Source organism: Manis pentadactyla, chromosome 7 (genome assembly GCF_030020395.1).
Source record: "Manis pentadactyla isolate mManPen7 chromosome 7, mManPen7.hap1, whole genome shotgun sequence".
Classification (NCBI taxonomy): Eukaryota; Metazoa; Chordata; class Mammalia; order Pholidota; family Manidae; genus Manis; species Manis pentadactyla.
Genome location: NC_080025.1, coordinates 97397004 through 97420510, shown reverse-complemented (window position 1 = coordinate 97420510; position 23507 = coordinate 97397004). Strand labels below are relative to the sequence as shown.

General features: G+C 35.6%; 1 protein-coding gene across 5 annotated transcripts in view; it reads right to left on the bottom strand.

Moving 5' to 3' along the window:
* STK31 (serine/threonine kinase 31) overlaps window positions 1–23507 on the bottom strand; it is a 123973-nt gene that overhangs the window by 95666 nt on the left and 4800 nt on the right. For 3 of the 5 annotated variants that reach the window (XM_036877788.2, XM_036877827.2, XM_036877795.2), the window contains 4 exons: window positions 20265–20363; window positions 15338–15412; window positions 13746–13904; window positions 143–501 (listed from right to left, as the gene is read on the bottom strand). In XM_036877788.2, coding sequence (XP_036733683.1) covers window positions 143–501; window positions 13746–13904; window positions 15338–15412; window positions 20265–20363 — 692 coding nt within the window. Of the gene's footprint in view, window positions 1–142; window positions 502–13741; window positions 13905–15337; window positions 15413–20264; window positions 20364–23507 lie in introns of all 5 variants that reach the window. The other 2 variants (XM_057504587.1, XM_036877806.2) reach the window with 2 other exon arrangements.

The following is a 23507-nucleotide window of genomic DNA, read 5'->3' as shown; positions in this document are numbered from 1 at the left end:
AGAAAAACAGAAATAATCAGTAGCATTACTTGAAATCACTGACATAGTTAAGGACTCCAAAAACATAAGCCTTGACTTCTACTGTGACAAGGGCTTCTACCACAAGTGACAAATTAGGTAAGATTAAAAACCACAGACTTACTTTGGAAATGTCACATGATTTCCTGCATCATTTTCATTCTTCAGGTTAAGAGTCAGCCTCCCATTTAAGTGCTCCTTTGGCCCGCTGAAGTTTGACTGGTTTGATCTATGCCCCCACGAAGGAATGGGGTTTTTGAGGTTCCTGAGAACAAGCTGACCAGTATTTGATTTTTTTTCCTCACAGGTGTTAGTGATGGAAGTGAGTTTGCATTTTTCTGCAAATCCTTTCTTAGCCACCTCTTCTCCTATATCCACACTGCCATACTCAGCCTGAGCAATAACTGTTCCATCTTGATAGGTTGCTTTAATTCTCATTTTTATTTCCTTTTCAAAAATTAAGCTCCCCAAAAAGGTTCTGCCCTAAGAAAGACAGGGGGAAAAAAAGACATAAACCAGCTACACCAACATGTTTTTCACTTACTTTGTTTCTACCCAATTTTTCTAACAATTTCTTCAATCTGAAATCTCTACAGAAATGGTCTTACCATCTTGTTGGCTATATGCAAATATATTGCTTTATGTGTATGAATATATTCTAATTACATACTTACTAAAATCTTCCTTTCCAGAAGCAGAGCTAATACCTATATAGGCAGCCATGTTTATAAATTGTTAAATGTGTACCAATTAAATACTCTAGAATAATTTTTTTAACCAGGCATATTATGTTGACCATTTTTGCCCCAACTAAATGAAATGTTATCCCAAGGAGCTACAGCAAATAAAAATGAATTTTATTATCTAGAAAAAAGTACTCAAACTCAACAGAACTTTAAAAATTGTTTTATGGGCAGAATCAGATACTCTGGTTTTAAAGTAAGACAAGGGCAAGAGCAAAAAACAGAAACTCAAGAAACTCAGAATACACACATCAACAAATTTTTTAAAAATCAACAAACTGAAATTATGGACTATGAGATATTAGAAATTCCTAAATTCAAAACCCTTTTAAAATATAATTGTGTTTAAGGGAGCAGCACTTGTACAACTGTCATATGAAAAGCCATATGAGTAACTACGTACTTGTTAACTTTTAATTGTTGATTATCCATTCATAGCACTGAGCACAAATACTTGGAAGATATCTTGAAATTTGATTTTAATAAGAACTTGCTTATATGGGCAGAAAATTTTAATTCCTAAAATTACTTTGATATTATCAAATTTCAATTATTATTATCTTCCCAAATGTCTCTTAAATTCCCTAATTTTCACCCTGTACTACAAATCATTTCTCAGAATATATAAAGTACAAATTTGAAACAAAAATAAGAACTTCTCAAATTTAATGGTTAATATTTTCCTTGAATAGAGACCCAGTATAATTAAATTTATGGGCCATATCTCTCTTACAGGGTGGAGCTTTATTTTTAGCAATATTCCTAATAGATATATGTGAAAAACAATACACTTATGAAAAGAAAGCAAACTAAAAAAAGGAAATCATACCAATAATAATCCAGGTAACAAGAGCATAAAGATCAAACTAAAAACATAAGTTGGGTGGGGTGAAGAATGGAAGAGGAGGAAAGGAAGAAAAAGAAAAATGTTTTTCAAGGTTCAAGAAACTAAATTCTATAGGTAGGGAGTAACTATTTTCTCTTGTTCAACTACTTAGTAATACAGAGGGCAGAAATATGACCTATGTTGGAGAAGTTCTTAACCTTTTTTTCTGCCATGGACTCCTCCTTTATCAGTCTGGTGAACCCTTTTGACTCCTCAGAAAATGTTTTTAAATACATAAAATACATAGAATTACAAAGAAAATTATTTCACTGTATATATTTTAATCCCAGGTTAAGAACTCATAGACCTAGAAAGATGCATCTAAAAGGGCAGAAGATCAAATTATTTGTCCTGAAGGATCACCAACCATCACTGCCTATTCCCCACCAACCAAAAAAAAAAAGAATTTTAATCCACATGACAAAGTATTTTAAGTTAACAAAAACACAGGTTTTAAATACCATTTGACCCAGGAATTCTACCCACTCCTAGGAATTTACCCTAAGAATGCAGCAGCCCAGTTTGAAAAAGACATATGCACCCCTATGTTTATCGCAGCACTATTTACAATAGTCAAGAAATGGAAACAACCTAAGTGTCCATCAGTATATGAATGGATAAAGAAGATGTGGTACATATACACAATGGAATATTATTCAGCCATAAGAAGAAAACAAATTCTACCATTTGAAACAACATGGATGGAGCTAGAGGGTATTAGGCTCAGTGAAATAAGCCAGGCGGAGAAAGACAAGTATCAAACGATTTCACTCATCTGTGGAGTATAAGAACAAAGAAAAACCAAAGGAACAAAACAGCAGCAGACTTGCAGAACCCAAGAATGGACTAACAGTTACCAAGGGGAAAGGGACTGGGGAGGTGGGGTGGGAAGAGAGGGATAAGGGGGAAAATGGGGCATTATGATTAGCACACATAATGTAGGTGGGAGGACACGGGAAAGGCAGTATATACAGAGAAGACAAGTAATGATTCTATAGCATCTTACTATGCTGCTGGACAGTGACTGTAATGGGATATGTGGGGGGGGACTTGATAATGGAGGGAGTCTAGTAACCATAATGTTGTTCAAGTAATTGTATATTAATGATATCAAAATTAAAAAGTTAAAAAAAACACAGGTTTTATAAATTTTTCAAATTATAAAGTTTTTAAGTATACACCTTTTGAGAGGCTTGAATTCACCAAGGATACCAATATAAAAAGCATCACCAACAAATGAGATCAAGCAGGCAAAGCTTACAAATTCAAAATATAATTCACTGATAGAGATCTGATTAAGATTTTTGATCAATAAGAATGTAGTTTTTAGTTAACTCATTTATACAAAAACCCTCAGTTTCAACCCTTAATGTTGAAAGTTTATCTAAAATTGAATTAAAACTTAGACATCTAACCAGTGTTAACAAAAGTGACAGTGTCTGAAAATTATTGGTAGAATATGAGGAATTCTTAATATTTTGAGACACTGTCATTGAGCAACATACAAATTTAAATGTAAATAATCTACTTTCTTTAAAAGTTCCAATTGCTTAAAGCTGAATGTTCCAAAGGCATACTATTTCTCACTTAGAACTATTTATGCAGAAATCTGATTTTTAGAATTTTCTCTGAAGTCAAATTCCTTTTAGTTATTTATGATCACCAACCACAATACAAAATTTTTCAACCATTCTCCCTGAATCATACGTACCCAAAAGGACAGACCCTAAAAAAAATACTGAGGGGGGCGGAGCCAACATGGCGGCGTGAGTAGGACAGTGGGAATCTCCTCCCAAAAGCATATATACTTTTGAAAATACAACAAACACAACTAGCCCTAAAAGAGAGACCAGAAGACGCAGGACAGTGGCCAGACTGCAGCTACACCAGCGAGAACCCAGCGACTGGTGAAAGGGGTCAGATACAAGCCCCGGCCCGGCGGGACCCGAGCGCCCCTCCCCCCAGCTCCTGGCGGGAGAAGAGCAGGCAGAGCGGGAGGCAGAGGAGTCCAGGACTGCCGAGCACCCAGCCCCAGCCATCCGGGCCAGAGCGCAGACACAGTGCGTGTGCGGGGGGCCCTGGATACTGGGGGAACAGGGAGTAAGACCTCTGAGCGGGTGCCGAAGCTGATGCCCCTGTGACAAAGAAAAGCGGGGGCTTTTTGAAAGTCTTAAAGGGACAGGGACTTAACAGCTTGACGGAAACAACCCAGGTCACAGTACAGCAGCTGGAAATTACAGGGAAAACCGGGTGCACTAACCCCCTGGGCAACAGCTCTGAGACCCCTCACGGAGGCAAACAGTCAAGCAGCCCCCCCATCCTTTACCCCACCGGGCGCTGCGAAAGCAGAGAAGCAGCCTGAGACAAATTCCGCCCACAGAAAGGGAAATTTCTCCCTTCCGGCCAGGCAAGACACAAAGACCCACTCTACACGCAATTACCCAACACAAGCCACTAGGGGTCGCAGTTGTCCCAGTAAAGAAAGGCCAGTAGCAAGTGAAAAGTTTGGCCCTCCCAGCTGACAGTCAATAGCACCTGTCAACATGAAAAGGCAAAAAAATATGATCCAGACAAGACTAACCCAGACAGCTTCGGCATCTGCTACATCTTCCCCTGAGAAGGAATCTGGGGAGATAGATTTAGCCAGTCTTCCTGAAAAAGAATTCAAAACAAAAGACATAACCATGCTGATAGACTTGCAGAGAAATATGCAAGAACTAAGGAAGGAGAATTCAGAAATAAAACAAGCTCTGGAAGGACTTCAAAACAGAGTGGACGAGATGTAAGAGACCATTAATGGACTAGAAAACAGAGAACAGGAATGCAGAGAAGCTGATGCAGAGAGAGATAAAAGGATCTCCAGGAATGAAAGAATTTTAAGAGAGCTGAGTGACCAATCGAAAAGGAACAATATAAGAATCATAGGTATTCCAGAAGAAGTAGAGAGAGAAAAGGGGATAGAAAATGTCTTTGAAGAAATAATTGCTGAAAATTTCCCCAAACTAGGGGAAGAAATGGCCTCTCAGACCACAGAGGTACACAGAACTCCCATGACAAGGGATCCAAGGAGGGCAACACCAAGACACATAATAATTAAAATGGCAAAGATCAAAGACAAGGACAAAGTATTACAGGCAGCCAGAGAGAAAAAAAAGGTTACCTACAAAGGAAAACCCATCAGGCTATCATCAGACTTCTCAACAGAAACCCTACAGGCCAGAAGAGAATGGCATGATATACTTAATGCAATGAAACAGAAGGGCCTCGAACCAAGACTACTGTATCCAGCACGAATATCATTTAAATATGAAGGAGGGATTAAACAATTCCCAGACAAGCAAAAGTTGGGGGAATTTGCCTCCCACAAACCACCTCTACAGGGCATCCGACAGGGACTGCTCTAGATGGGAGCACTCCTAAAAAGAGCACAGAACAAAACAACCAACATGAAGAAGGGAGGAGGAGGAATAAGAAGGGAGAGAAATAAAGAATCATCAGACTGTGTTTATAATAGCTCAACAAGCGAGTTAAGTTAGACAGTAAGATAGCAAAGAAGCTAACCTAAACCTTTGGTAACCACAAACTTAAAGCCTGCAATGGCAATAAATTCATACCTTTCAATAATCACCCTAAATGTAAATGGACTGAATGCACCAATCAAAAGACACAGAGTAACAGAATGGATAAAAAAGCAAGATCCATCCATATGCTGCTTACAAGAGACCCACCTCAAACCCAAAGACGCGCACAGACTTGAAGTCAAGGGATGGAAAAAGATATTTCAAGCAAACAACAGAGAGAAGAAAGCAGGTGTTGCAATTCTGGTATCAGACAAAACAGACTTCAAAATAAAGAAAGTAACAAAAGACAAAGAAGGACATTACATAATGACAAAGGGCTCAGTCCATCAAGAGGATATAACCATTATAAATATATATGCACCCAATACAGGAGCACCAACATACCTGAAACAAATATTAATAGAACTAAAGGAGGAAATAGAATGCAATGCATTCATTCTAGGAGACTTCAACACACCACTCACTCCAAAGGACAGATCCACCAGACAGAAAATAAGTAAGGACACAGAGGCACTGAACAACACACTAGAACAGATGGACCTAATAGACATCTACAGAACTCTACATCCAAAAGCAACAGGATACACATTCTTCTCAAGTGCACATGGAACATTCTCCAGAATAGACCACATACTAGGACACAAAAAGAGCCTCAGTAAATTCCAAAAGATTGAAACCCTACCAACCAACTTTTCAGACCACAAAGGCATTAAACTAGAAATAAACTGTTCAAAGAAAGCAAAAAGGCTCACAAACACATGGAGGCTAAACAACACGCTCCTAAATAATCAATGGATCAATGACCAAATCAAAATGGAGATCCAGCAATATATGGAAACAAATGACAACAACAACACTAAGCCCCAACTTCTGTGGGACACAGCAAAAGCAGTCTTAAGAGGAAAGTATATAGCAATCCAAGCATATTTAAAAAAGGAAGAGCAATCCCAAATGAACGGTCTAATGTCACAACTATCGAAATTGGAAAAAGAAGAACAAATGAGGCCTAAGGTCAGCAGAAGGAGGGACATAATAAAGATCAGAGAAGAAATAAATAAAATTGAGAAGAATAAAACAATAGCAAAAATCAAGGAAACCAAGAGCTGGTTCTTCGAGAAAATAAACAAAATAGATAAGCCTCTAGCCAGACTTATTAAGAGGAAAAGAGAGTCAACACAAATCAACAGTATCAGAAACGAGAAAGGAAAAATCACGACGGACCCCGCAGAAATACAAAGAATTATTAGAGACTACTATGAAAACCTATATGCTAACAAGCTGGGAAACCTAGGAGAAATGGACAACTTCCTAGAAAAATACAACCTTCCAAGACTGACCCAGAAAGAAACAGAAAATCTAAACAGACCAATTACCAGCAACGAAATTGAAGCGGTAATCAAAAAACTACCAAAGAACAAAACCCCCGGGCCAGATGGATTTACGTCGGAATTTTATCAGACATACAGGGAAGACATAATACCCATTCTCCTTAAAGTTTTCCAAGAAATAGAAGAGGAGGGGATACTCCCAAACTCATTCTATGAAGCTAACATCACCCTAATACCAAAAACAGGCAAAGACACCACCAAAAAAGAAAACTACAGACCAATATCCCTGTTGAACGTAGACGCAAAAATACTCAATAAAATTTTAGCAAACTGAATTCAAAAATACATCAAAACCATCATACACCATGACCAAGTGGGATTCATCCCAGGGATGCAAGGATGGCACAACATTCGAAAGTCCATCAATATCATCCACCACATCAACAAAAAGAAAGACAAAAACCACATGATCATCTCCATACATGCTGAAAAAGCATTTGACAAAGTTCAACATCCATTCATGATAAAAACTCTCAGCAAAATGGGAATAGAGGGCAAGTACCTCAACATAATAAAGTCCATCTATGATAAACCCACAGCCAACATTATACTGAATAGCGAGAAGCTGAAAGCATTTCCACTGAGATCGGGAACTAGACAGGGATGCCCACTCTCCCCACTGTTATTTAACATAGTACTGGAGGTCCTAGCCACGGCAATCAGACAAAACAAAAAAATACAAGGAATCCAGATTGGCAAAGAAGAAGTCAAACTGTCACTATTTGCAGATGACATGATATTGTACATAAAAAACCCTAAAGACTCCACCCCAGAACTACTAGAACTGATATCGGAATACAGCAAAGTTGCAGGATACAAAATCAACACACAGAAATCTGTGGCTTTCCTATATACCAACAATGAACCAACAGAAAGAGAAATCAGGAAAACAACTCCATTCACAATTGCATCAAAAAAAAATAAAATACCTAGGAATAAACCTAACCAAAGAAGTGAAAGACTTATATTCTGAAAACTACAAGTCACTCTTAAAAGAAATTAAAGGGGACACCGACAGATGGAAACACATCCCATGCTCATGGCTAGGAAGAATTAATATCGTCAAAATGGCCATCCTGCCCAAAGCAATATACAGATTTGATGCAATCCCTATGAAACTACCAGCAACATTCTTCAATGAACTGGAACAAATAATTCAAAAATTCATATGGAAACACCAAAGACCCCGAATAGCCAAAGCAATCCTGAGAAAGAAGAATAAAGTAGGGGGGATCTCACTCCCCAACTTCAAGCTCTATTATAAAGCCATAGTAATCAAGACAATTTGGTACTGGCACAAGAACAGAGCCACAGACCAATGGAACAGACTAGACAATCCAGACATTAACCCAGACATATTTGGTCAATTAATATTTGATAAAGGAGCCAAGGACATACAATGGCGAAATGACAGTCTCTTCAACAGATGGTGCTGGCAAAACTGGACAGCTACATGTAGGAGAATGAAACTGGACCATTGTCTAACCCCATATACAAAAGTAAACTCAAAATGGATCAAAGACCTGAATGTAAGTCACGAAACCATTAAACTCTTGGAAGAAAACATAGGCAAAAACCTCTTAGACATAAACATGAGTGCCCTCTTCTTAAACATATCTCCCCGGGCAAGGAAAACAATAGCAAAAATGAACAAGTGGGGCTATATTAAGCTGAAAAGCTTCTGTACAGCAAAAGACACCATCAATAGAACAAAAAGGAACCCTACAGTATGGGAGAATATCTTTGAAAATGACACATCCGATAAAGGCTTGACGTCCAGAATATATAAAGAGCTCACATGCCTCAACAAACAAAAAACAAATAACCCAATTAAAAAATGGGCAAAGGAACTGAACAGACGGTTCTCCAAAAAAGAAATACAGAAGGCCACCAGACACATGAAAAGATGCTCCACATCGCTAATTATCAGAGAAATGCAAATTAAAACTACAATGAGGTATCACCTCACACCAGTAAGGATGGCTGCCATCCAAAAGACAAACAACAACTAATGTTGGCGAGGTTGTGGAGAAAGGGGAACCCTCCTACACTGCTGGTGGGAATGTAAACTTGTTCAACCATTGTGGAAAGCAGTATGGAGGTACATCAAAATGCTCAAAACAGACCTACCATTTGACCCAGGAATTGCACTCCTAGGAATTTACCCTAAGAATGCAGCAATCAAGTATGAGAAAGACCAATGTACCCCCCTATGTTTATCACAGCACTATTTACAATAGCCAGGAATTGGAAGCAACCTAAATGTCCATCGATAGATGAATGGATAAAGAAGAGGTGGTACATATACACAAGGGAATACTACTCAGCCATAAGAAAAGGGCAAATCCAACCATTTGCAGCAACATGGATGGAGCTGGAGGGTATTATGCTCAGTGAAACAAGCCAAGCAGAGAAAGAGAAATACCAAATGATTTCACTCATCTGTGGAATATAAGAACAAAGGAAAAATTGAAGTAACAAAACAGCAACAGAATCACAGAACTCTAGAATGGGAGGAATGGATGGGTAGGGAGGGATAAGGGGGGGGCAGAAAAAGAGGGGTATTAAGATTAGCATCCATAGCGGGGTGGGAGAAAGGGGAGGGCTGTACAACACAGAGAAGACAAGTAGTGATTCTACAACAGTTTGCTACGCTGATGGATAGTGACTATAAAGGAGTATATAGGGGGGACCTGGTATAGGGGAGAGCCTAGTAAACAAAGTATTCATCATGTAAGTGTAGATTAATGATTTAAAAAAAAAAAAAAAAAAGCAGTTCCTATGTGGTGACCTCTAATGAGTTCAACACAATGATATAAAGGGCATATAAAAGTGTAGGCAAAGGGTCTGTTTGTGTTTATACAGAGGATCAAAGCCTAATTTGGCTACCCCGAAAATGAACTAAGATACGATATGAAAAAGAACTTCCAACATCAGCACTCTCGGGAAGACTCATGACAGAAGATGATCAGCAAAAAAAAAAAACTCCAACAAAGATCCACGCGCTGCTACAGCTGTAGATGCACTCATCCCACCAGTTCCTGGACTTGCCATGGGAATGATGAAGGAGATATCTAAGCTGGCCTGTGCATACAGTAAAACAAAAATTGGACTGGATCTATACTGTTGGAACTCAACCAAGAATTAGGAGAAGTGCAAATTGTAGCACTCCAAAATCTTACAACCACAGACTATTTATCGTTAAAAGGACATATGGGATATGAACAGTCCCCAGGAATGGGTTGTTCTAGTTTATCTGAATTCTCTCAGACTGTTTAAGTTCAGTCAGACAATATCCACCATATCATAGATAAGTTTTCACAAATGCCTAAGGTGCCTAACTGGTTTTCTTGGTTTCACTGGAGATGGCTGGTAATTACAGGTATGCTTTGGTTAGGTAACTATATTCCTATTATGTTAATGTGTGTGCACAATTTAATTAGTAGTTTAAAACCTATCCATGCTGAAGTTATTCTACAAGAAGATATGTCAAAGAAATAATCAATCTTCCCAGGTTTTCTTCTGCCTGCTACTTCTATAGCTTTTCTTCTTCCTTCCTAATCACAACCTTTAAATAGAACTCGTGCCACATGTCGAATTTACCGAGTATCATAATTCTTCCAAGTGGTAAAGACACCTCAAGACAAATGCTGGGCATAGAAGCCACAGGGCATAAATATGCAAAGAAGTAAAAAGCTAACCTTTTCAAACAATAAGGCTGCTCTCTCACTTACCAACTTAACATTTCCCTGTATGGCCCCGGAAGATGACTGGTTAGCCAGAGACGGGTAAGATTCCTCAAGGGAGGAACAACCTAAGACAGGCACAGTCGCAGGGGGCCATCTGGTGAGAAAATGGGGAGCAGCAGAGGTGAGGCCTAGAACCTCCCCCCTCATGTTCTGAGAGAAATCTTCTGCATACATGGATGTTTATTGCCCTCGTCTAGCTCGGATTAACACATAGTCTACAGGCACACACCTGATCATCTACATTTGCTCTCTTACAACACTAAACTCTGTTTTCTACCTTTATCTCGTATCTACCTACCACTTCAGCATTTTATTAAAAATAATAATAATAGAGAAATGTGGTATCCACATATAAATCAAGTTTAAAAATCAAATGAATATTCATATTTGAACTGTGTATAGTTCGTAATGCATGAACAAACCCGAAAGCTTCTGTGATGACTGCCCTTGCACTGTTCACCATGTAACTTATTCACTATGTAAGAATTTGTACTCCATGTAAGAATTTGTTCGTTATGCATCAGAAGATTGGAGACTGACGAAAATTAGGCTTGGGGTGAATTAATGATTATGCATTGAGTATTGACCCTCCTATACAGAAATTTATTGTGGTTAACAACTATTTGATCAATAAATATGAGAGATGCCCTCACAAAATATATATATATATATATATATATATATATATATAAACACACTTCCAATTGTAAAATAAATAAGTAACCGGGATGTAATGTATAGCATAAGGAATATAGTCAAAATATTGTAACAACTTGGTATGGTGATAGCTGGTACCTAGAATTATCATGTATATAAATGTTGAATCACTGTGTTGTACACCTGAAACTAATGTAATGTAATACTGTTGTCAACTACCCTTCAATAAAAAAAAAAAAAAATTCCTGAGTTCTCCTAAATTCTAACGAAAAGAATGACAGAGCAGATAGGAATTTTAATATTATACTTTATCATAAATATATGTTCTATATATTCTTTTTTAAATGTCAAATATTTAATTTTTATAGTGAAAAGTATGTTACATTTCTCATTAAATCCTGTGTGCTGCAAAGATAGCTATATTTATGTATTTCTTAAACATATTTAGGGATTTAAAAAGTTCAAAACGAATGTTTTAAATAAACCTGATCATTGGTTTAGAACATATTGCTTTCAATCATTAAAAAAAGATATTGTCATTTTTCTAAGCTATATCATTCTGTTTCCCAAAATGGTAAGCTTTCGTAAGCAATAACAAAGCATCACCTGCTTTCTACTTTTCCCTAAAGTTGTCTGGGTATACTAAAATACAGGCAAAAGGCCTTTAAACCCTAATTCCAATCTCTAGTTCTACTTCCTGATTCTATATAAAATTTTTAAAGTAAAAAAGGCATTTAGCATGTAATTCAATCCTCACTTAATCTTAAGCAATTTGTAACCACCATTTTGAGTATCAATTTCAACTGTGCTATAGGATAGGTGTGGAAGTGTTGGTTTAATAATGCACTGAAGGGAGGATTTAATAATACGGGTAACTGTTGAATCACTGTGTTGTATACCTGAAACCAGTATAAGATTGTGTATCAACGATACTTCAATTAAAAAAAAAAAGAAAAAAATGTACTGAAAGTATTTCAGTACCTAGGACACCCTCTGGAAGTGACTTCTTTTTTTTAACTGAATCCTTACTATTAATTCATCCTTTCAAATGCTAGATAAACTGGATGCTCATCTAACAACACCTAACAGGCAGGAACAGGGAGATTAGACATTGAAAAATGAACACAATACTTTTCTCTACTAAGAGAGTCTTGTCTCTACCAAGCTCACTATCTTGTCGGGAGGGAGAAACTACAACTGTACATTACTTACACTGCTTAGTAACTAAAACAGATGTAAGGGAACAATGGATGATGTGTATCAGCAAAGACTTCATATAGGAAATTATATTTAAGCTGAGAATTAATGGCTAAACATGGGCTTCCTAAGCAGACATTCAATAATAATTTTTTCCAGAAAACATTTAGTTTGCTATTAGCTCAACTCCAAGAAATAGTTTTTCTACTGAACTCAGGAATGCAAATACAAATAGTAACACCTGTTAAGAGTCTATGAAACATAGAAAACATTCTCAATAACTGACATTTACTCCTTCAGTTCCAAAATGTAACTTTCAAAAACTACCTTTCTCCCTTGATTCATATTTCAGTGAACATAAATTTTACATCACCTTTCTATGAGAACAGTAACAGACTTAAATTCTAGTCCCACCTCAGACTTAATTAGTTTTATGACTTCAAATAAGTCATTTATTTATTTATACCCAATTTATTTATTTGTAAAATAATAAGGTGAGAGCAGATGAATTCTAGGGTCTATAAGTTTAAGATTCTAGGGTTCTAGGCATTCAAGAAGTTTAAAACAAGCCTATACCTTGGTCAAAACATTTATATTAAAGAAAAAAGTAATAAACCTCAGAGTTTAAACCAAAAATTTAGGACATAATTTTACAATAGTATCTATGCTTTACTCTACATGAAAGTCTGAGTTCTAAGTATGAGAAATGTTTCTTGTAAGCAACTATCGTGCAGACAAAATTATACTCAAAACCAGTAAGATTTAAAAACAAAAAACAAAAAAAAGAGGCAAATAGAGGTTTCCAAATTTTACTGTTCTTTATAGTATTGATTAAATCATTTTTCATATAAGTCATTTGAGCTGCTAAATAAAACATACAATTCTGATTACTCTGCAATGTAATGATACCCTCAAAAGCAATAACACCCCCCAAAAGAACATCATTATTGCACAGAAGATTTAGAAGGACATAGGATTCCTGTAAGACTACCCCTGAAATAATCAGATGTCTTGCAGAATTAGGTTAATGGAAATGAATACAAACTAGAACCTAGATAGTACAACACCAATACATCAAACAGTATGAGCCTCTGCCAAGATGTTAAAATCTGAATAATTTACAGCTCCACTAATTAATTTCAAATTTGTGATATTTATGGCCAGACCAGAGGTAGGTAAAGATCACTTTTATTTCAAAAATACTTCCTCAAAAACAAAAGATAACAGATTATATTCATCTTCTCCATCACATAAGAGACTATCTTCTTACACTTTCACATCAGAAACTATTTATATTTATTACATAGATATATATATCACTCTTATCTGATCAAGAATCAGTTTACCTAGCAAACATGACCACACATATATTATTATATAATTGCTCTTGAATTATTCTAAAATTCATGTTTTTCACTAATTTATACAAGGTTTTATGTTAAAGAAAATAAGTGGAATTCAACTATACTTTTGTTTCAAGCACAGTTCTACTTCCAATAACAAAAATATTAAAATCAGTGACTTGCCTGATCAAACTGGGTAAGTTCTTGGCCAGAAGGAATCTGTAATCCCCAAAGTCTATACTTTTTGGCAACACTAGAAAATTGCAGATCCAAAGGAATCTCAACTATATCAGACCGATTTAGAATTTCAGCATTTCCATAGTCAATGTATCTCACCAAACACTGAGGGAAAAAAATGAGACAATAAATGGGAGTTAGATTAAATATGTTTAAAGAAACCACCATTTTGATGCTTTATGTTAATTACCTGTAAATGAAAACAGCATTTTACTTCAAATTGACAGTGCATTCAGAAATGAAAGCCCCAGCATTATCCTCAAACTAAAGAAAACCCATAGTCCCTGAGACTCCAGTGATTTCTATAGTTTGTACTAGTTAACTACTACCAAATAGTACCATTTCCAACAGTACCTTTCTCATTTTGGCTTTTTTTTAACAATTGGTATTTAAGTAAACATAAATCTTTGATTCTTATAGCCCTCTTCTATATTGAATGTTAAAAATTCCAATATTTTCTTAAATGCAAAATGGAAACCTCTGAAAAGAAAAGCAAACTTATCAAACTTCCTTTGATAAAACTAAACCCACTCCACATATTAGACATTGGAGATGAATCAAATTCAAATTCACCCTCACCTCCAGCTCCATATGTTTAAAAAGTAAAAAAGAAAAACAGTTTATCACAAAGTAAAAAGTTATCTTGCCCCTCAATTTAAAAAGTTAAAGTGAAACCAAAAGCAAGCACAAAATATCATCAGTTGTCAAATTGTGGGGAAAAGTTCTATTAGAAAAGTCAATTTCACTAAAATAAACCTTTATCTGTGACAGCAATAAATTTGTAAAAAAGTTATTGGGAGCATTACTCAAACTGCATCATCTCATCATCTCCTTTACTACATCTATATGTTTTTTATGTATATATATAAAACATATATATGTTATAAAACATTTTAAGTCCAGGGAAGCAGGCAAAGAAGAAAAAAAAAACTTTAAAAAAGCCTACAGCGATGCTTTTACACAAATGTGATGTGCAACTGCCACAAAGGACTAATCAGAATCTCATCTGAAAAAGCTAAACACAAAGAAAACTAAATAATCATCAATTCACCCCATTTAAGCAAGGCATGAGAAAAGCAGCAAGTCAGTCTTCACCATTAACAATATGCACATCAACTAAGTAAAAGAAACATAACTTCAGAATCAATCAAATGTGCTTTTCCTACTCAACCTTAATAGAATGAATTTTAAGTTACTCAGCAAAAACCAAACATAATTTTTAAGAACTGAAGTACAAAAATCCAACTAGTTGCCAAAAATAATCCACAAATTATGTAATCTATTCTTGGACAATCCAGGATAATTATATGATAATTTAAATTCAGACACATATTCCTGAATCTATCCTGGATTTTTTTAAGCCATTTATTGTTTTTTGTGCTTACTAAAAAAAAAACATGTTTTGATCACTTTATAAGTTCAGTTGAACCAGATTCTTATTACCAGTATGAATAACCAATGAAAGGCTAAATAATCATCAAATTTTGGAACCAGAATAAATATTCCTTAGAGCAAAAAAACTGAACACTTGTTCCTGCCTTTTCATCACTGATGATTTTCAGTACTTTGCACCTGTACCAACATTTATCTTCAGAAAATAATCCACCATAAATCTACAAAGAAAAAAAGAAAGAAAATTATTTGGCATTTTAGTGAGGCAAAGCATGATTAGATCAGAACAATGGTTTATGTTTATTAAGCACTTACTATATGTCAATAAGCACTTTATATGTAATAACCTATTTTATTCTCATAACACCCTATGAAGCAGGTACTTTGTTTTCACTATTCTGTGCCCTAAGTCATAAGCTAATAAGTAGTAGAACCAGTATTCAAAATCAGGTATTCTAACTGCAGAATCCCTTATGCTATTTGGCTTCTCCAAAAAAATGGGGCTAGGGTAAGGAAAGACATAAAAAACAGAAAATTTAAAAAAAAAAGGGGGCACAAGCATCAAAGGCTTAAAATCATACTGTTTTAATGTCTGAAAATATAACCAGTACAATTAATTGTTCTTAAAACATAAACATTCCAAGTACATGCCACTAAGTCTAATTCTCAATGTGGGATCCATATATTCTGCCAGTCATGAAAAATTTTTACACTTTTTACTTCATAAGGACTTTAGTGCTATTAAGTAGATAAAATTAAATTAGGTCATATCCTTAATACTGAGCCTTCAATTATTTTAAATTTATATTTTAATTATTTAATAAAAGAAGAACAAAATTTACATACTTTAAGTCAATTTCCCAATCTGAGCTCTACTGACATTTGAGACTGGTAATTCTTTCAGGGCGGCAGTTGCTATCCTCTGTCCTGTACACTGTAGGATGCTTAGGAGCATCCCCATGGCTCTACGTACACATTGCCAGTAGCGTCCCCTCTTAGCTGTGACAACCAAAAATGTCATCAGACATTACCAAATGTCTCCTGGGGGTGGAAGTAGGGGATAAAAAATGACCCCAGGTTGATCACCACTTGAAATCATATATTCTCAATGGGGGGGAACATTATCCCCAAGAAAGTGAAAACTGCTCTTTCAGGGGTGGGGCAGAATCTTAGGTATTACAATGGTTTATAGTCCTCCAAAGTTTAACAGAGGAGTGGAGACCATTAGGGAAAAATACCTTAGAAGAGCATAATGAAAGAGGTTAAGGAACACTGCTTTAAGTGATGAATTTGAAATTGACTTTAAGTGTATCCCTCTGAACTAGGACAAATTCAGATTTTAAAGCAAAAGGAATACACAGTGTGAAAGGTAAAATTCTTCAACTTCCCAAAGCAACAAAGTACAAATCAGTTCAGACACACAAATAGATACCTAACAAAACAAACACTACAAAGGACAGGTATGGTCAATTAGCACTTAAATCTGGCTCCCTCAGGTAACATTCAACAACTGGAAGGCAAGAAAGAGCACAGTGGCATGGTACCCTCTCCCAACCATCTTCATTTTTTGTAAGCAAACAGATTTAACAGCAAAAATAGCTGATAATCAAAAGCCCTATTGAATTTGAAACTCTGAAAAAGATCACACATTATCTTCATTTAAGACTTTGTAATAAAGCAAAACAGAACACAGACACCAAGAAAGAACTAGTGGTTACAAAAGGGAAGAGTTTGGGGAGAGTAGGGTGGGAGAAGGGGATTTAGGAGCACAATAATTTGCAATCACATTACAGGTTGGTCATGGGGACAGTAGTACAGCATGGAGAATATGGTCAATGACTGTAACATCTTACTACATTGATGGACAGTGACCACACTGGAGGGGGTGAGGACTTGATAATATGGGTGAATTTTGAACCACTGTGTTGTATATTTGAAACCATCATAAGATTGTGTATCAATGATACTTTAATTTTAAAAAAGACTTTGTAATAATATACCAATACAATAAACAATTCAATATAAGGCAAGTGACAGAAATGGTGTATCACTGCAATTCAGTCTAGGTAGGGGGTGGGACTACTTATATCCAGGAATAGAGATGGTACCCAGTCAAACTGAGGAATCTGAAGTTCTTGGATCTGACAGTGTGAATAATCACAACAACCCTCATATATGTGTTTATCCCAAATAGATCTGTCTTTAAAACACAGTCAGAACTATATATTCACTCTGTGCCTGGTCTCAGTCTCCTTCCACAACTCCACTATTCATAACCCATGACTTGCCTACATGATGAAAACAAGAGAACCAACAACTCAATCACTATGGAAAATTTACAAAGTACATCCACTCCTGGCTGAGTAATCATTAAAAATGAGAACCTATTATTGAAACTAGATATTTCATAAAGCAAATAATTTATTTTGCATTGAACAGAGGAAAAGTAGGTATGTCTTAACTTCTAACACTATTAAAAAGGCATAGACAACAAGGATGCTAAAACTAAAAACTAAAACCTTTACTAATTGCATTACCTTATCCATTTGGATGCTCAGCTCCAAGCTACATTTCTTCCTTTCTTCTAAATTTCTTCTTTTTACACATTTTTATATATGCCATTAGGGTTTTAAGTATTTTAAAATAAAACTAATAAAGACATTTTATTAAAAGAAAATCAAAGTATTTCAGGAGTCAAAAATAAGACTTCTTCCCAATGTTCTTCAACCTGCACCTCCTGAAAATAATTTTATGATTACACTAATTTTACTCTACACTAGGATATATGTTTATGCTTTTGTATTTATACAAATGGGCTCATTTTACATACACCATTTTGTACCTCAATTCATATCAAAATAGAGAGATCTACTACTCTCCTTTAAATAACCAGGGCTTGGAGCCAGGTGAGGCAAACCAGGTACTCATGGTACAAAATTTAAAGAGGTTCTGAGGTACCTACAATTACATAAGAGCCGCCTTAAATGTTACATTTACATTACCCTGTTATCAGCCCCCAAAATGATTAATTAGTATTCCACATAGGATCTAAGATAATTCATTACCTATTCCAATATAAGGTAACAGTTAAGAAGGTGATCTCTGTGAGTCTGAATACTTGATCCACTATTAACTAGCTGGTGGTTGCCATAAAGTTATCCTAACTGTGCCTCAATTTCAAAAAAATATATAAAACATTAACATGTGCCTCACAGGGTTTCTGTGAGAAGTAAATGAGTTAATACACGCAAACTGCTTAGAATACTGCCTCACACAGGGTAAGACTCAATAAATGCCATTACTACTACTATTATTACTACTACTATAGTATTATATTGAAAGATATTAAATAAAGGATATTTAGTTATCATGTAATAAGTTAAAGGACATGTAATTTGCCTATTACAATTAATGCTGCAATGAAATCTCTGCAAAACATATTTGTGTACTTATAAAAATGTACAAAGGGTAAACTCTTGGCAGAGAAATTGATGCATCCAAGATTATAGGCATTTTTTCCTTAAAAAGGATGATTAACACATATACAGTCACTGGTTTTATTGGAACAAAGATTCCAATAAAATTCAATAAAGAAAAGATGGTCATTTCAATAAATAGTGCTGACATAATCGGATGTCCATATGAAAAAAAATTAAATTTGACCTCTACTTCACATAACCAGATTTTACTGGAGGTAAGCCACAGCCCTAAATGCAAAAGGTAAAAGCTTCTAGGGGAAAAACAAAACATAGAATATATTCATGACCTTAGGATAAGTAAAGTGGTCTTAAATGGGAAACAGAAAGCACATACTAAGAAAGTGAGTAGGGAAGCCAAAGATTAGGAGAAGACACTAGCAATATATATATATGACAAAGGACTCATATCCAGACTATACAAAGAATATATTTAGAACTTCCTACAAAATCAAGACAATCTTGAACACAGGGAAAAGATGTGAATAGGCACTTCACAAAAGAGGATATCCAAATGGCTAATAAAACTATGAAAACATGCCTAAGGCTCAGCACTCATTAGGAAAATAAAATTAAAATCACAAAACAACACTCCACACCATCAGACAAGCTAAAATTAAAAAGACTGATAATGCAAAAGGATGGTGAGGACATGGAGGAACTGGGAGTTTCATATTTGGTGGGTAAGGATGAAAATTCGTTCAGTACTTTTGTCAAACTGTTTGGCCAGAACCTACTAAAATGAAATATGCCTATCCTCTAACTTAGCATTTCTACTCCTAGGTATATACTAAAAAGAAATCAGTCAATACATCCAATAGAAAGCTGTATAAGGATTTTATAGCAGTTTAATTTAGAATAGTCAAAAACTGCAAACAATCCAAATTCCCAACAAAGAAAAACAGATAAATTGTAGTATATTTATACAACAAAATACTGCATAGCTTGAGAACAAACTACCAATACACTACACACAATAATATGGATGAACCTCAGGAAGTATACTGAACAAAAGAAGCCAGACATATACAAAAGAGTACATATTGTAAGATTTAAGAAGAGACAAAAGAATCTATGCTGATGGAAGTCTGATGATGATTACCTCTGTTAGGGAGACTACTGACCAAGAATTGGTAGAGAAGGGGCCTGAGGGAATTTTCTGGGATGATGGAACTACTAGTATACTGATCTGGGTGGTGATCATACAGATGCATACATATGTAAAAATTCAGCAAGCTGTATATTTAAGAGATACATACTTTAGTGTATATAAGTTATACTTTCAATTAAAAAGAAGAAAAAAGATTGTCAAATTATTCTCTATAGACATCTTTTACAGATTTTTTGTGAATCAGTGTCAAAGGCAAGGGTTCCCCATTTTGCTCACCACATATATTCAAAGCTTAACACAGTCCCTGGTACAAAGCAGATAGTCCATATGTATTTTTTAAAGAATAAGTTTATGACTATAGTTTATACAAATTCTGACAATTTGCCTTTTCCTATGAAATATATCAAAAATTCCAAAAACAGTATCTAAAGACACAGGAAAGTTAACACAAGTCATGGAATAATTATACCCAAGAATATGGCTCACCTTCCTTGGATCAAGATTCCCAAAAACTGAATTGGCATGGGGACAAGCTTCAGACAGTGAACCACTGATCTTCATAATATCCTTATTTCTACTGATACTCTAGAAGGAAGAATAGAATAGCATAAAAGTCAGTAAAATATTCTTTGACAGTGTTATACAATTGGGAGTTCTACCTCCCACAGTACTTTAAAGATTCTAGAACATTAGAAATTAAATCAAATTCTTATGTCAGTATTTCTCCATAATTCAAATGAGTTCTTTATAAAAATGCCCTACAGATTCAATGCAATCCCTAGCAAAATACTGACAGCATTCTTCAACAAACCACAGCAAATAGTCCTAAAATTGATATGGAACCACAAAAGACCCCGAATAGCCAAAGCAATCCTGAGAAGGAAGAATAAAGCAGGGGGGGATTATGCTCCCTGACTTTAAGCTCTTACTACAAAGCCACAGTAATCAAGACAATTTAGTACTGCACAAGAACAGACCCACAGACCAATGGAACAGACTAGAGAGCCCAGATATAAACCTAAGAATATATGGTCAAGTAATATATGATGAAGGATCCATAGATATACAATGGGGAAATGACAGCCTCTTCAACAGCTGGTGTTGGCAAAACTGGACAGCTACATCCAAGAGAATGAAACCGGATTATTATCTAACTCCATACATAAAAGTAAACCCAAAATGGATCAAAGACCTGAATGTAGGTGATGAAACCATAAAACTCTTAGAAAAAAATATAGGCAAAAATCTCTTAGACATAAACATGAGCAACTTCTTTATGAACGTATCTTCCCGGGCAAGGGAAACAAAATCAAAAATGAACAAATGGGACTACACCATGCTAAAAAGCTTCTGTACAGCAAAGGACACCATCAGCAGAACAAAAAAGCATCCTACAGTATAGGAGAATATATTTGTAAATGACATAACTGACAAGGTGTTAACATCAAAAATATATAAAGAACACACATGCCTCAACACCCAAAAAGTAAATAACCCTAATAAAAAATGGACGGAGGATATGAACAGACAATTCTCCAAAGAAGAAATTCAGATGGCCAACAGGCACATGAAAAGATGCTCCACATCGCTAATCATCAGAGAAATGCAAATAAAAACCACAATGAGATATCACCTCACACCAGTTAGGATGGCCAACATAGAAAAGAATAGGCACAACAAATGCTGGCGAGGATGCAGAGAAAGGGGAACCCTCCTACACTGCCGGTGGGAATGTAAACTAGTTCAACCATTGTGGAAAGCAGTATGGAGGTTCCTCAAAAAACTAAAAATAGAATACCATTTGACCCAGGAATTCCACTCCTAGGAATTTACCTAAGAATGCAGGAACCCAGTTTGAAAAAGACGTATGCACCCCATTGCAGCACTATTTACAATAGCCAAGATATGAAAGCAACCTAAGCATCCATCAGTAGATGAATGGATAAAGAAGATGTGGTACATATACACAATGGAATATTATTCAGCCATAAGAAGAAAACAAATCCTACCATTGGCAACAACATGGATGGAGCTAGAGGGTATTCTGCTCAGTGAAATAAGCCAGGCAGAGAAAGACAAGTACCAAATGATTTCACTCATCTGTGGAGCGTAAGAACAAAGCAAAAACTGAAAGAACGAAACAACAGCAGACTCACAGAACTCAAGAATGGACTAACAGTTACCAAAGGGAAAGGGACTGGGCAGGGTTAGTGGGAAGGGAGGGATAAGAGGAATAAGGGGCATTATGATTAGCACACATAATGTAAGGGGGTGGCACAGGGAAGGCAGTATAGCAGAGAAGACAAGCAGTGACTTTATAGCATCTTACTACACTGATGGACAGTGACTGTAATGGGGTGTATGGTGGAGACTTGATAATGGGGGGAATCTAGTAACCACAATGTTGCTCATGTAATTGTATATTAACAATACCAAAATAAAATTAAATAAATAAATAAAGCTACCATGCATTTAAAAAAAATGGCATACAGAAAATTTTTACTGCCTAGTTAGTTCAAATTTTTTGGAATCCAAACTAAGATACCAAATAGTATTAAATCATATAAAGATGTAACTTTAAGCAACTGTTTCTTTACTTTAGATCAAATTCTAATTGTTCAAAATGGGTAACACATTTTGGGCAAATGACACTGTAGATAATGAGAGCAAGGAGAAAGAAATTAAAAATAAGGAAGACAGGCTAGAATGAATCTGCAGTGTCAGATTACAATGGAAGGTTTAAATACAAATTCATAGTATGTTTATGTATGTATGCATGTGTTTACACATTTGTGTGCATATACACATACATAAAACAGACACACAGAGAGAGAAATATAGATGTGCATGTGTGTGGGTTTCATACATATGTTTATTTCCTAGCTCTGTCTGCTGACAGGCTTAGAAAAAATGACATCCCAGTAGCAGTAAGCACACCTAGTGCCCTGATCTTGATTTCTAAACACTATTCTCCAATAAAAGGAACCAAGATTCCTTGGAGAGTGTTTGATTCCAAGGCTAGGAAAGAAAGATAAAAGATGATCCTGGTGGTGTCAGAAATAAAGGAAATGCTCAAAAAAAAGAATGGGGCACATTTTTTTAAATGTTTAAAAGGCACAGCAGCCAATGTGAACAATCTCCTCATGGCCAAAGCTGTAACAATTTAAACAACAAAATAAATAAGGACAGCATTATTATATCCCGCAGAATACCCAGGAGTCAGTATTCATATAAACATCTGAATAGATAGATAGATAGATAGATAGATAAATAGATAGATAGTAGATAGATAAGTAAATAAATAAATAAAGAGACAGCTCTTCTAACAGATGGATTCCAATTACTAAACGTGGAAAGGAATGAGGATAGAAAATTATCATTAGGCAAACACCACAGTAATAAATAATAAAATTTGTGGGTGAAAAGTTGAAGAGAAACAAGATTAGATAGTCTCAATGTATCTCCTTCTGAAACACTTACTAATCACAAAAGGAAAAACAGTAACTTTACAGTGAAGAAACCCAGCACTTACCACCTTAACCAAGCAAGATTAACATCATCAATAATGTTATATATCAACATCACGAATCCCCAATATGATGCACTTAAAAGAACACATCACTGGCACTTGTATTAGTGCCAATCTTATGAGAAATCATCAAACAAATCCAAACTGAGGGATACTCATAACTAAATAATTGAGCAGTCAGTATTCATCAAAAATGTCAA